Below are 13,491 nucleotides of genomic sequence, written 5' to 3'. Positions count from 1 at the left end.
AAAGTATTTAATATAAGGACATTTCTAATGTTATGCAAAAAAATGATGACTTTTTCAAACAGATTGAATTTTAAATGAATTGTCAACAGCAGAATGGACTCAATACATTAACATGTAGAATCCTGTAGTAATTAAAACTGAATTCAATCAAAATCTATAATGCTAAACTATTTACATGTGGGTACCAAGTTTTTCAAGTTCAATGGAACACTGAGAGATCCTCTATGCAGGGTTACCAAGTGTCATGAGTCAGCCATAAAATATGAATTTAAGTGACTTTCTTGATAGATTGAATAAAGTCTTTGAAGTGACCTTTATCTATCTATCAGGAAAAAAAATTATCTATCAGAAAAAAAAAAAAAACCTTTTTATTTCATTAGGGAGAATGGGGAAGCTAGAAATTCTAAGATGAGAAGAACATTCCAGATCTCCATACCCCTTCCCTTTTCCATTTCTTTTAATTTTTTAGACTTATCCAAAGTCAGCCCTCCTTTCTAGAAGATGGCATTTAGATCTAGCTAGAACATTGTTAATATGTTAAATCCCAGCCTCCCAGATGTGGTATACATATAAAAACTTAAATTGAGCCAAAAAATAAAATAAATAAAATACCACTTACAGTAACTTTTGAAATAAATAGTAAGTTTTTAGCGTTCTGTTCTTTTGAGAAAAGTAAGAAGTGAATGATTAGAGCATTTGAAATATTCCACATATACAAAATATGCATAAAGTATATATAAGCTCTAGATTGTGATTCCCAACCTATTTTAATTCATTTATGTCAATTTCATTGAAATATTCACAGAATTAAAGACATTGGATTTACAGGGTTAATTAAACCTGCCTGGGTCACTCTCTTTGCCTTACACCCTCCACTGACAACCCTATAAGCTCCTAAAGGAAAGTGTCCCTGTCTTATTCATCTTTGTATCCCCATCAGATAAGTACACATAAGAGGTCTAAATAAACAGTTGACAAACAAATAACTGTATTGTCTCTGGGAAGTATCATTGTCTTTTTTTTACTTACGGCATAAAAATTTGCTTAAACCCAGAATACATGATGCTAAAATTTTTCTAGAAGAGCTCAACATCCTTCACTCTAATTATTGCATCCGACAGAACCCAAAATTTCCTGTTGTAAATGAGCAATATCGTTGCCATCTTCTGCTTCTTACTCAGAGAATGGTTTTCTTCAAGCATAAAAATCTATGCTATCTAAGCAATGCCGGGGCCAAACAAGCAAAAGATAAGTGATTCCCAAAATCTAAAAGAGATTGACTATACAGCCTATTTGTTCTTCAAAGCATAGCACATGATTGCTTTACATTTGTGCGCCATGGTTTTATTTACATTTTATTTTAATTCTTTTAAGGTGTTCCTTAAATATTATCACGTGGAACAGTTAAATCTAATGCGGAAAGAAGCCATTGACAAGCTCATTTTGATTCAAGCCTGTGTCAGAGCATTCTTGAGTTCAAGAAGATACCAAAAAATACAACAGAAAAGGAAAGAAAGTGCTATAATAATTCAGTCAGGTAATTACTCAGACACTTCACAATGTAACAAAGCATAATGTTCTGTTTTGATATAGGCATGAAATCAGATCTTCTAGCACTTGCTATATACAGACCTCAAATTTTCATGTAGCTTATATGTTTACCCCCAGTCTGGGTAGCCTTGATATTTTCCTCTATGTTAAATCTAATCAGATTGTTTCAGTGACTGACACTTCTAATATTTGAATAATTTTTTGTTTCAAGTAAAATAACTTTTAAATTTTCTGTCAAGGACTAGTGAAATGCGATTGACCTATTGCACAAGATATGGCAAATTATTGAATTAATTATGGATCTCAAGAATCATATTACAGTATTATAATTCATCTGACAATGAGATTATTCCTACTGTATTCCAAAGGTTACACTTGCCATAATTTTTGACAACTTAATTAAATTTTATTTTGTTAAAGGGCATTCATTTCTTTTTACTAGCTCTAGGGAAATAATATCTATAATCATACTTTCCTTCACAAATTCTTCTTAAAATGTTAATAGACTGTGTATTTTGCTGTCTATTTTTCTACAGGATGCTAAATTTAAATAGAGCCTAGTATGGTTGGTACCATGTCATTCAAACATTTTTGACTGGATACCCATAGTAAAACATGTATTTTATGTGATAACCTGATACATACACACAGCAGCAATACACTCTGATATTTTCTATTCTAGTCTATTTCATTTCATTTTTAGATGCTAGATTTTGGCCTCTAAGTCAATTTTATGATCCTCTAAAGGTGTATAGTTGTATTCTGCAGAAAATTTATTTGTGGTGAGAATAACTGACATTCAAGACAGTCGCATCCCAGTTCCAGTTCCATCAATTAATAGCAGGTCATCATTATCTCTTTTGGAATTTTAAGCTGTGAACTTCTTGCTAAGACATCAAAATGCAGTCCCTATAATTTGAGATCTAATCTTTCATCCACAGTTCTGAAATGCACAAAGCTCTGAAAACAAGTCTTTCAGAAATCATTTGGCAGTGGAATATATCCTAATATAAAGTGAAGTTATGTGCAGTTCTGTATTCATTCCATTTAGTTGAAATATTCCATTTTTCCGAAGTATTCATTCGTTTGATATGGGGTGCTTTCTTGACATGAGGAATGTTACAGAATAGGTAATATCACTCACTGTTTCCTCTCTAAAATAAAATACTTCTTTCGGGTCTGAGATGGGGACTTACTATGTCATTCAGGCTAGTCTCAAACTCCTGGACTCAAACAGCCCTCCCACTTCAGCCTCCTGAGTAACTGGGACCTCGGGTACACACGCACTGCACTAGACTAAAACAAAATTCTGTAATCCAAATTCTGAAATGTATCAGGCCCCAAGGACAATTGGCCAAATGTCCAAAACCTGCAGTTAGATAATACGGTAATAAGGACTTTCCTCCCATGAAGAGTAGAACATAACAAAAAAAAAAAAAAAGGAAAATAAATCATTAGCAAATTTTCTGCAATTTTGTCATTGACTTGGTTCATCTGTATCATTCTAGTTTTATTTTAGTCCTTCCCTGGGTATGAAAGACCCTTCAGGGAGTCTATGACTGTAAATTGTATCTAGAAGCATCTTGTCACTGAACCCATTTAAAAAAAGAAAAAACTGTTTTCCATGTGGCATCTTTAATTTCATTTTCCCTTTGACATTGATGGTCAAAACCACTTGTTTCTGTTCAACACGGCTTTGGGCCTTGCATGTTTCAGCTGCAAGAGGACATCTAGCCAGGAAACAAAGAAAAGAAATGGTTAACGTGAAAAACACAGCAGGAGCAACCATCCAGATGTGTGATCAAGAACTTGACTACAAGAAAAACTTTGAAAATAAGAGGTAGAATGATGTTCTTTCTTGTGCCATTTTGAAACAAAGGTTCTTCGAACCAATAAGGTCATAGAACAGTGTTCACAGTCTCTCTCATACTAACCAGGTACTGACCCCAAAAATGTCAGTGAACCTGCAGCGGCCACCCTCGTGCTCTTGTCTTAGCTGGGAGGTCACTGGTATCTCACGCTGATGCTCACACTTCCCTTCCCAGGGTGCTGTGCTGTGGCTCCCCTTGGCCTCTACCAGACAGACTGCTTTCTGGAAGTAGTTCTGTTCCAAAGACTGAGTGTCCTTTGATAATAATTCTTCCTTTCCCCACATTCAAATACCTCTCCTCATCTAAACAATATCCTTGGGTCCATTCATTCATTTCTGTGGTCTTAAGAGCCAATATGCCAGTGGCCACTAAATCATAATCGCCAGCTGCCGTTTCTACTTTTGAAATTTCTTATGTATGTTTCCAAGCGCATATGAGCAGGTCACCTGAACTCATTTATTCAGCAAGCTGTATGCTACGCAGTGGGCACACATAGATAAATGAAACAAAATCTCAACAAACTGCTTCCACCTTCATGGTAAAGAAATATGACCCATAAGTACATTTCTAATGAAATGGGTTAAAATAGGCAAGCAGTTTGGAGAGGGTAAGGAGGAGGGAACCCTGCCTTCATGATAAAAATTAAGGAAGAGAAAATACCTAAATGTTGCCTACGTGGAGAAACTTGAATTGATCAAAAGATAAGTGACTGATTCTCCAGGGAGGTAAAGATCATTCCAGCCCCAACTTTAACATCAGAGCTGGCCACAGAAAGTGTGAAAGAATGAGATAGAAGAAGAGATGGTGTCCTTCTCTCCCCACTCACCCACACCTGGTATTCTCTCACCCAACACACTGATACCAATAGTGAATCTCATTGATGGATTTCCTACATTTCTTCCCCTCCCCTTCACCCACACTCTCCCTATGACACCCAGGCCAGCCTTGTCTCCTTGTTTGACAAACATAATGTTTATCTGAAATGCAAAGGCATTTGGTGGTGTCTTCAGTTTTTTGTGTATTCAAAGACCTGCATATATGCTCTTTGTCCTTGCCTGTAACAAACAGTCCAGGTGATCTGTTTCTCCTTGTTACTAGTTATAAAACAGTCCAGCGAGCTTCAGAGTGACCACCTGCATGTCTCAGGGACAGGAAGATGGATGCTATCTGTGACACCTGAGATACATAAACTGGTTGCAGATGGAAGAAACACCAATTTTACTACTTTTAGAAATTACTACTTGTAGAATTTAAATTACTACATTTAGATATTACATTTAATGAGGAAGTCTGATGTTCAGTTAGATACCAATTTGCTTCCATCTTCTGAGAACACCAAGGGTTAGCTTTCAATTCAGCAGATACTTATTAAGCATCTACTACATGTCAGATCCACTTTAGAGCACATGAATGTGAATAAGAAACCTTCCCCACATGGACTGGCATGGGGAATTTGACATTTATTGGCCTGTCAGAGGCAGTACACTGCAAACCAGACAGGATTTTGAATGTTTTTGCCATAAAGAAGTGATAAAGTTGGAGGAAATGAATATGTTTAACCCAATGACACAATGGCTACATGTATTGAAACATCACCCAGTACCCCATTAATATGTATAACTTTTGTGTTTTATACATCAGTTAAAATAAATTTAATTTCTAAGAAAAAGTACAAGTAGAGAATCAAGGGACGTTCAGAGTCAGGAAAGAGAAATGTCAGGGAAAGTGAGGCAGGCGCACCTGGCACACACCCACTCACCAAGCTCTGCTCTCTAGCACCCTCAGCCCTCCACGACTTCTGACTCTCCTTTCCTGCAGCCACCTGAAACCCTTGCTTTCCTTTACCCTTCCCTGAGCAGCCCCTGACCTGTGACCTAGAAAACTACACTTAGGATTTGGAAAAAGGTTGAGCCCTCCCACCCTCTCCAACAGGAGTCAGAAGAGACCATCACCAGTCCTTCCCCTGCTGGAGCTCTGAAAGGTTCTCCTGAGAAGCATCTTTGCACATCTTTAGGTCCTCCACGTGCTGTGCTTGCCCCTGGCACACAGTGGAATGTTCTGTAGCATGAATTCAGACATGTAACTCATGTGGGATGGACCTGGCAATTTGAGCAGTGCATACAAGGTCTTACCAGTAAGATGCATTTGAAGTCTCAATACTAACTTATAATGTTTTTTTTTTTTTCCTGGAGTGTAGACATTTAGAGATTACATGCTTATCTTCTCTCATTAGTTGCATATTTTGATTAAATATAAATATCCTGGTGAGTTTAATTAAGATGAAGTATTTAATTACTAGCATGACCACTCTTCGAAATGATGGTGGGGATTCATGGTTCCCTGCATCGTTTTCTGTTTCATCCAAGATTCTGATAGGCCTTCGGAAGATGCCAGAGAAAGCCTAACAAGTGGTCAGTGGTATTAAGAAAATGGAGTCCCAGGAGATTTTTCCACCTTTGACTCAAAGAAGAATTCTTCTTCACAACCAAATTGCAAAAGACCAAAACTCTCACATGTGTTCTGGGCTGATTTGAAAGTGTTGAGCACAGGCCCCAGAGAGAAGGGAGAGGTATTAGAATGCCACGTTGTGACTTTTTAACTCCACCTAAATGCCATTGTTTAATTGATTTTAAAAAAATAAATGACAGTGGAATGCATTACAATTCTTATTACACATATACAGCACAATTTTTCATATCTCTGGTTGTATATAAAGTATATTGACACCGATTCATGTCTTTATACATGTACTTTGAATAATGATGACCATCACATTCCACCATCCTTGCTAATCCCCTGCCTCTTCCCTTTCCCTCTCACCCCTATGCCCTATCTAGAGTTCATTTATTTCTCCCAAACTCCCCCTCCCTACCCCACTAGGAGTCAGCTTCCTTATATCAGAGAAAACATTTGGCATTTGTTTTGGGGGGATTGGCTAACTTCACTTAGCATTATCTTCTCCAGCGCCATCCATTTACCTGCAAATGCCATGATTCTGAGTGCCATTTTCATGTCTGTATTGCTCTTGTGAGGGTTTTGGCCTTGGCTTGCAGAAGAGGGGGAGCTATAAAGAAGACCAATTTCCTTATCTTCAAGTTAAGGTTAAATCAGTTTTAAAGGATATGGGCAAAGCAACAACGATCATGAGCTATATCAGGACACTGCTCTAACTTTAATTTTGTAAGCTATTTCCCGTGATCAATATACTTGGTGGTTATTAAACTATCTACCTGAACCTCATGTACACACTCTGCTTACTGGTCTCAAAACTAGGCATGTTTCCCATAACCTCTCATCACGTGGCATTTTGTTCTAAAAATGATACAATTAAATTCCTAGAATTTTGGATATCTCGTGAAATGAAAATATGGATCTTTGTGTGCTTGCTGTATCTGCCTCTAAGCTGAAACTTGTTTTCTCATTATTCAAATAGTTGTAGAATAGAGTAGAGAGAACATTTTGGGAAGCTCTTGATTAATGTGACTTGATAAAATTTTTTTTGAGCTCTTTTTGCTCCTTTTGTTTTTCTCCCACCCTTTTATGGCTTGTAGCTGTTGCTACAAGTAATAAGCTCTCGTTTAGTATCATCATGTATTCAGATCTAATATTTTTTGTGCAGGGAATCTTTTGTGAAGAAACAGACAGAAAATGCAGTATCTACTAATGAAATTGTGATTCCAGCTTCAAATAATAAAGGGAGTCCCTTGGTAGGGAAGGCTTCTACTTCCAAAACCAAAGGGGAAGCCACCAATGTGGTTGAGAGTAACAACAGAGGATATCAAACTCAGCAAAAAGTGAATAATGTGTATGGAGAAAAGGCTGATCAAGAACTATACCTCATCGGGCACCCCTGGGCAGAAGAAGTAAGCCCCAAGCAGAAGTATATCAAAGACCAAGAAGAAAACAAAATAAAGACAAGGGAGGAAAACACTGTGATCCAGAGTCACTATCAGAGGTACACCGAAGAAAGGAATTTTGAAGAATCAAAAGCAGCATATCTGGGAAAGGGGATCACATCAGAAGGGCCATGCGACCCAGGACTTTGGTTAGCTGAGAATGAGAATTCCTTTAAAAAGACTTGGGAACCTACTCTTAACCAAAGGTCAGTTTCTCAAAATGCACATCATAGCAAAGAAAAAGAAAAGACTTCTGTAGTTACCCAGAACTCATCCGTGTACAGCCAGGAGAGAGGCCATCAGAGATACCAGGCAGTCAAAGAGAGGCCCGTTGAACCAGTGATACAGGACCAGGAAGAAAGCAAAGCTGCTGTGTTCACTCAGAACAAATATGGGGGATTTATGCAAAGGCAGCAACTAAGGGAGGGCAGGGTGTCTCCTTCTTTTAAGAATGAAAAGATTCTTGCAACACCAGCAGAAGTAACAAGAAACACCTACAGTGTGTATTCCTGTCCCACAAAACATGAGGAAACCCCCAATATCAAGATGAAGGATGACAGACACTCAAAAGCAACTTCAGAAAAAGCAGCCTGTGATTTGGCAATATTTTCAAAAGAGGTATGTATACAAACAAATTTATTTACTAGTATAAATCTCTGGGAATGACCCAGTAGCTTAATTAAACAAATGATGAATAGTTGATGCATTGTTTCATCTGTTTGAGACCTTTTTAATTAAGTGTCTCAAGGATTATACTATTTAAATGCTGTATACTTTTTTAAAAATTTACTGTGATTAAAAAAAAAGCAAAAAAATGTGGTAGAAACCTCATGTAGTGAGGATACTGGAGAGGTTTTAAAAGACTGGGACCGGATAGTGCAAAATTTCATGTTTCTATGAGACCTTTTGTTACTGCTAAAAAATATATAAGTTTTGTAAGCTCCCTAGTCTATTCTTTCTCCCTGACTCCAGTTTTAGTTGAAAAGGCATAATTAGATGTTAAAATGAGATATGTAGTCATAGTAAGATATGTATCTAATGAAACCCTCACAATAATAAGAAGATCATGGATAATTAAGATCACAAGGGGAAAAAAAACACAAGAAATTCTCTCATGGAGATGATTTCATATCACCCATAGGCATGTCTCAGGTTTTAGGGCTTCTGGCAGGCATATATGGATTTCTAACAAATTATTACTGTGGGGAGATATAGGAACCAGTTCCTGTTAAGTTCCTGCTCTTTCTAGGCATTTAACCTGAAGGAAATGACTTTGTCCTAGCACTTTATTTTATCCTGTATAAAGTGAAAGGTTTTAACTTGGTGACCTCTAAAATACATGAACTCCTAGGGTAGTCAATGGTATATAAAATAAGAAGAAATATCATAATAGGCCAGTTCAAGGAAGTATCATCTAATATCCCTGAGCCCTTAAAATCTGCCTTTCATCTCTGGTGGCAGCTGAGCCCATGAAAAATGCAACCATTGGCTTTGGTCCCCACCTTAGTGCTATAGGAATGGTCTAACATCTCCAACCTCTGGCTGTCAGTGGAGGTCTGCCATTGATTAATTTACCTAGTCCCTATTTTGTTTTTGTTTTTTATAGGCACCTGGAAATAGTTAATTTACATTCATGAATGAATGGATAGTGAATTCACATTTGGTGCATAAATTTGCTCACTCCAATAGTCAAATCAGGAATTAAACCTAGACCTGCTATGTCACTGAGAAACCACAAAGAATTAGCATTATGGATTCATCCACCAGGGGCTGGCTAATGACACCATGGGGGTGGATTCAGTGCTCCACGGAGGCACACAAGCAGGAGCCCACACTCACCCTAGCGGGACAGCCAGGTTGTCAGAGCTGGGTAGGTTGGAAAGAGAGAGTTGCCCTGAAGTCAAGCTAAGATTGGAAAGAAAAAGAGGGAAGGGGCTGAGGTTGTGGCTCAGTGGGAAAGTGCTTGCCTAGCATGTGTGAGGCACTGGATTCGATTCTCAGCACCACATAAAAAAATAAATAAATAAAGGTATTGTGTCCATCTATAACTAATAAAAATACTTAAAAAAGAAAGAAAAGGAGGGAAGCTTAGCATAGTGAAAGGCAGCAGAGGGCTTCCTCAGGATAGAATTAGAAAGGCAATCCCAGCAGAATGATAAGGGCAGACGTCAGATCTCAGGAACCCCAGGAAGGACTTGGTAGAGATGGCATGACACACTGTAGCATAATATGTTTGTCAGTTTTTTCATGAGAAATGTGAGATGAGTGAGTAGCACAAAGGGGGATGTTAAGTGAGGACTATATCAGCCCTTGGTACAGAAGTCAGGGTGGGTTCTAGAGAAAGAAGAGCATGGGAGTGGCAGGGAATGTTAATAAAGAATTCAGAAGACTGCTGTGTTTCTACGGAATTCTAAGAATTCTTTTTCTTGATTTGTTCTGACACATGACCTTTTTAGATATCAAAGTTATCTGAAGAATATTTCATTCTGCAGAAAAAAATGAATGAAATGATTTTGTCACAGCAACTGAAGCCACTTTATCTGGGTGTTGATCCCTGTAAGTCAATTAATGGACGGGTTTCTTCTCAGCAGTGCCTCTCAGGTAAAAATAAAGCCAGAACTTCCTAACGGGGGAGAAATTGCCAGACATTTTATTAGTTTCCCACCTGTATTATTTGGCATATTTGAGGTGACTTGTTCTGTCTCCAGGGAAACCTTTGTTCCATTCCATTTCTTATAAGCATATACACATTTTTCCAGAATGTTCTTCCCACCTCCTACCTTCTCATACATCTTTCTCCTCTTGTTTTCTTCTTTTACTTTTTTTTTTTTTTGTCTTTTACACACTTTAATTAGAACTTGTCATATGACACCCAGAAAGGAACAATAAACAATGGTTTAGAGAAAGTAGGCCAGGATTTAGGATCAATAAAAGAAAACAAACACATGAAATATTTCTATTTATTTGGTCAAGATGAGCAAACTTGAGTATAGTGTGGAAAGTGCAAATCTCTGTTTAGATGTACAAAACCCAGATACATAAGAAATACCATTATAAAATTTTCTTCTGGTCAGCCTCAGTCATACACTGCCCCCTTTGCACCAAACTAAAATGGTGAAGAATTCAACCTCATTAATTATCAACCCCCCACCGCAGGGCTGTACAAAGGCCTAGGGAGGCCAGTGAAGGTCAAATAGAGTCTGCATTCTCCAGACATTTGTCTGTGAAGTTACTTCTGGGATACCCATCATCCCAGCTGGCCTCCTTCAAATTGAGAATCTCTGCTATTCTCAGACCCTACAGGCTGCACCTGGTAACTGGAGGTCTGGAGTCTCACTGTCCGCCATGTTCAGGTGGCCTCCCCTCTGTGGCCTGATCAACTACCACTCAAAGCTTCAGGATTCCCATCTATGTGGACCCTGCTGACGTCTGGGAGATTTTTCTGAAAGAATCTGCATTTGTTTTCCCTCACTTTCTTTTAGGCCTTCTGCATTCTTGCCAGATACTTGATGCCATCTTTGGAATGATTTGACTCTTAGGAAAGACAGGAAGAGCAACTGGCCTCGTGCAGCTTCTGATTTCTTCCTCACAAAATCTCTGAGGCAATAAAATACTAAGATAAGCTCAGCTACTCTCCTAGCATGGGAGGGAGGGGAAATAGGCAATATTTCTATCACTTACCCTGCCAGATTGCTTTGTAAGTCAAGAATTGTGGCGAAGCTTAAAGCTTCGACAAAAAAAAACTTCAACCAAAGAACTGTGTACCTGCTAGCACTGGGTGCTTTCTGCTGATACTCTCCTGCTCTCTAGTTCTGGCCACAACCTTTTGCTTTAAAGAATAGAATTTTAACAAGTCAAACCCCAGAGGTCCTTAGGTTGGCTATTGCCCATGATCTGTGCCCCAAGGCACATGACCTGTGACTAGGCAGAGGAGGAAGGTATCAGCTACAGGTTCCCACTTGGTTGCATGTGGCTGTGCTGGGGTATGTGGGCAGTGAGGTGCAGAGGTGTGGGGATTCAGGGGAAGCCAGGCAGGACCTCTGCAAAGCAGCTCATATAGTCCATGTATATCCAAGTCCATGGCTGGAAAGAGGAGGTGGAAGTGGGAAGCACCACCTTGGGAGGTTGTGGAAGCTGTTGGTATGTGGCCTGGCTATCACTTTTGAACTTCCAGGGACTTTGGATAGGCCTGAAAAGCAGCAGAATGACACCAGAAAATCAAGTCATGATTCACTTTCTTCTTTAATCTTCCATTGTTTTACTTGGACTTAAGAAGAATATCAGAGATCAATTATTAGCTTACATGAAGAAGACTGTAAGTCAGAACCATTTCTTTAACCCTTTGGGTTTAGAGGAAGAATCTTTTTGTTCCCTATAGAGGTGGAGAGGGTATGTATTCTACAATTGTTGAAGGCTAAATTGGCAAACATCTAATTGTCCTGAGTGCCCAAGAGTAGCAAAGAAAGTGCCTCAGAGAGGGTCTGAAGTGGCCCAGAAGGCACAGAAGGACCTGGGTGGACCTGACATTTCAAAATCTAGGAGTAAGGGAAGATGCCATTGATGCCAGTGACCAGAGACTAGACAGGACAAGTCACTCAACAGATGCTGTTGAACAGCCCCAAATGGCTACAGAACAGGTGCCCACTCCTCACTAATGCCTTAGAGATGCTGAAATCTCCCACCCCACCCCACCCCCAACTTTGATGTGGCCCTGAGCTGACAAATGGGAAAGTCAGAAACCAAAAATGGCTAAGTTTACTTTGACACTAAGACAATTGAAAGCAATTGAGTTGAACTAGGATTTGTTAAAAAAAAAAAAAAAAATACTAGAAAGTAAAGATGAGCCCTAAGAAGTAAAAATTAAGTCTAGTTTTAGGAAAATTATATTTTTGTGAATCTGAATTGTAGTGGTGAAAAAAATGTAACTTTGGTATAGGCAAACAGCTTCATTTTTTAAAAGATCATTCTGATCACGTTACATGAATAGAATTTGACCACATGAAGGGAAATGTGGAAGGCCAGCACAAGAGTCTGGCAGTCTGGAGGAGGAGGTGGCCAAGAAGGTAGTTTCAAGCTGATCAGTCAATAGATTGCAAAGGATTTGGTGAGAGATTGCATGAGATGGGGCAAGTCAAGGTTTCCAGCATGATCAGCAGGGTATACCAGAGATGGGAAGGGTTAGCTGAAGAGCAGGGCTGTGGGTTGGGGTCAAGGCATGTCAAATAAGAGAAACTGCTGATGAATTCAGGTCTCTCCGGTAGGCAGGTGGACACTGACATGGTAACTGAAGCCATGTACTGGGTAGGATTTTGCAGGGAATCCTACAGTGAGAAGAGAAGAGAGGGAAAGGGGAAGAGGAAGGAGAAGGGGGCTTAATATAGGAGCTTAGACATGGGCAGGACAGGTAGAGAAGACTCAGCAAAGAGGAACAACCAAAGAAGATGGAGGATGGCCAGGGAGCCTGGAACCTCAGAGGCCAGGGCAAGAAGGGGGTTTAATAGGCTAGTGGGCAAAATGATGCTGAGGGAGCAAGAAAAGAACTATAAAATATCCAGGAAATTTTCTACTTGTTAACAGTTATTAATTGAATTCTCCAAATGTTATTTTAATATTAGAACAGACATGGAAGGAAAGAGGGATATAATCATTGGGCTCCTTTTGGAGAGATTTATCCCCCATATCTGTGATTACAAACCATATTCATATGTTTTAATGATCTGTTTATTTTAAAAATTTTTTGAATAGCTTATAAACACTCACTATAAAATATAGGCCAGAGAATTTAAATCAAGGTCACAAATTGGGCCAGATATTGCTTGATTAATATTTAATCCTCACAAAGGAACCAAATTCATTATTGTACCTTTGGTTGTGCAGCTTTATCTCAGGATAGGAAAATTCCATCCTAAGTTAGATTTTCTAATTTTTCTTTAAGAACAGCCTATTTTGTCAACATTTTTTAATTCCATATTTTTACTGGTGCATGATAGTTGTACATACTGGTGGGATTTGTTGTTACATGTTTGTACCTGCATCCAATATAAGTATATAATTTGGCCAATATCATTTGCCAATATTTCCCCTCTCCCCCCTTCTCCTGGTCCCTTTTCTCTGCTCTACTGATCTCCCTTCCATTTTCATGAGATTCCCCATCACCACCATTCTTTTCCTTT

General features: G+C 38.8%; 1 protein-coding gene across 1 annotated transcript in view; it reads left to right on the top strand.

Moving 5' to 3' along the window:
• The window catches only part of Myo3a (myosin IIIA), a 194,772-nt gene that overhangs the window by 153,652 nt on the left and 27,629 nt on the right, over positions 1–13,491 (top strand). Inside the window, exons 26-29 of the mRNA XM_076831740.1 lie at positions 1,375–1,537; positions 3,268–3,391; positions 7,042–7,936; positions 9,775–9,919. Of these exons, the coding sequence (XP_076687855.1) occupies positions 1,375–1,537; positions 3,268–3,391; positions 7,042–7,936; positions 9,775–9,919 (1,327 nt within the window). The remainder of the gene's footprint in view (positions 1–1,374; positions 1,538–3,267; positions 3,392–7,041; positions 7,937–9,774; positions 9,920–13,491) is intronic.

The sequence above is a fragment of the Callospermophilus lateralis genome, chromosome 13 (genome assembly GCF_048772815.1).
Source record: "Callospermophilus lateralis isolate mCalLat2 chromosome 13, mCalLat2.hap1, whole genome shotgun sequence".
Taxonomy (NCBI): Eukaryota; Metazoa; Chordata; class Mammalia; order Rodentia; family Sciuridae; genus Callospermophilus; species Callospermophilus lateralis.
This window is presented reverse-complemented; position numbering and strand designations above follow the sequence as displayed.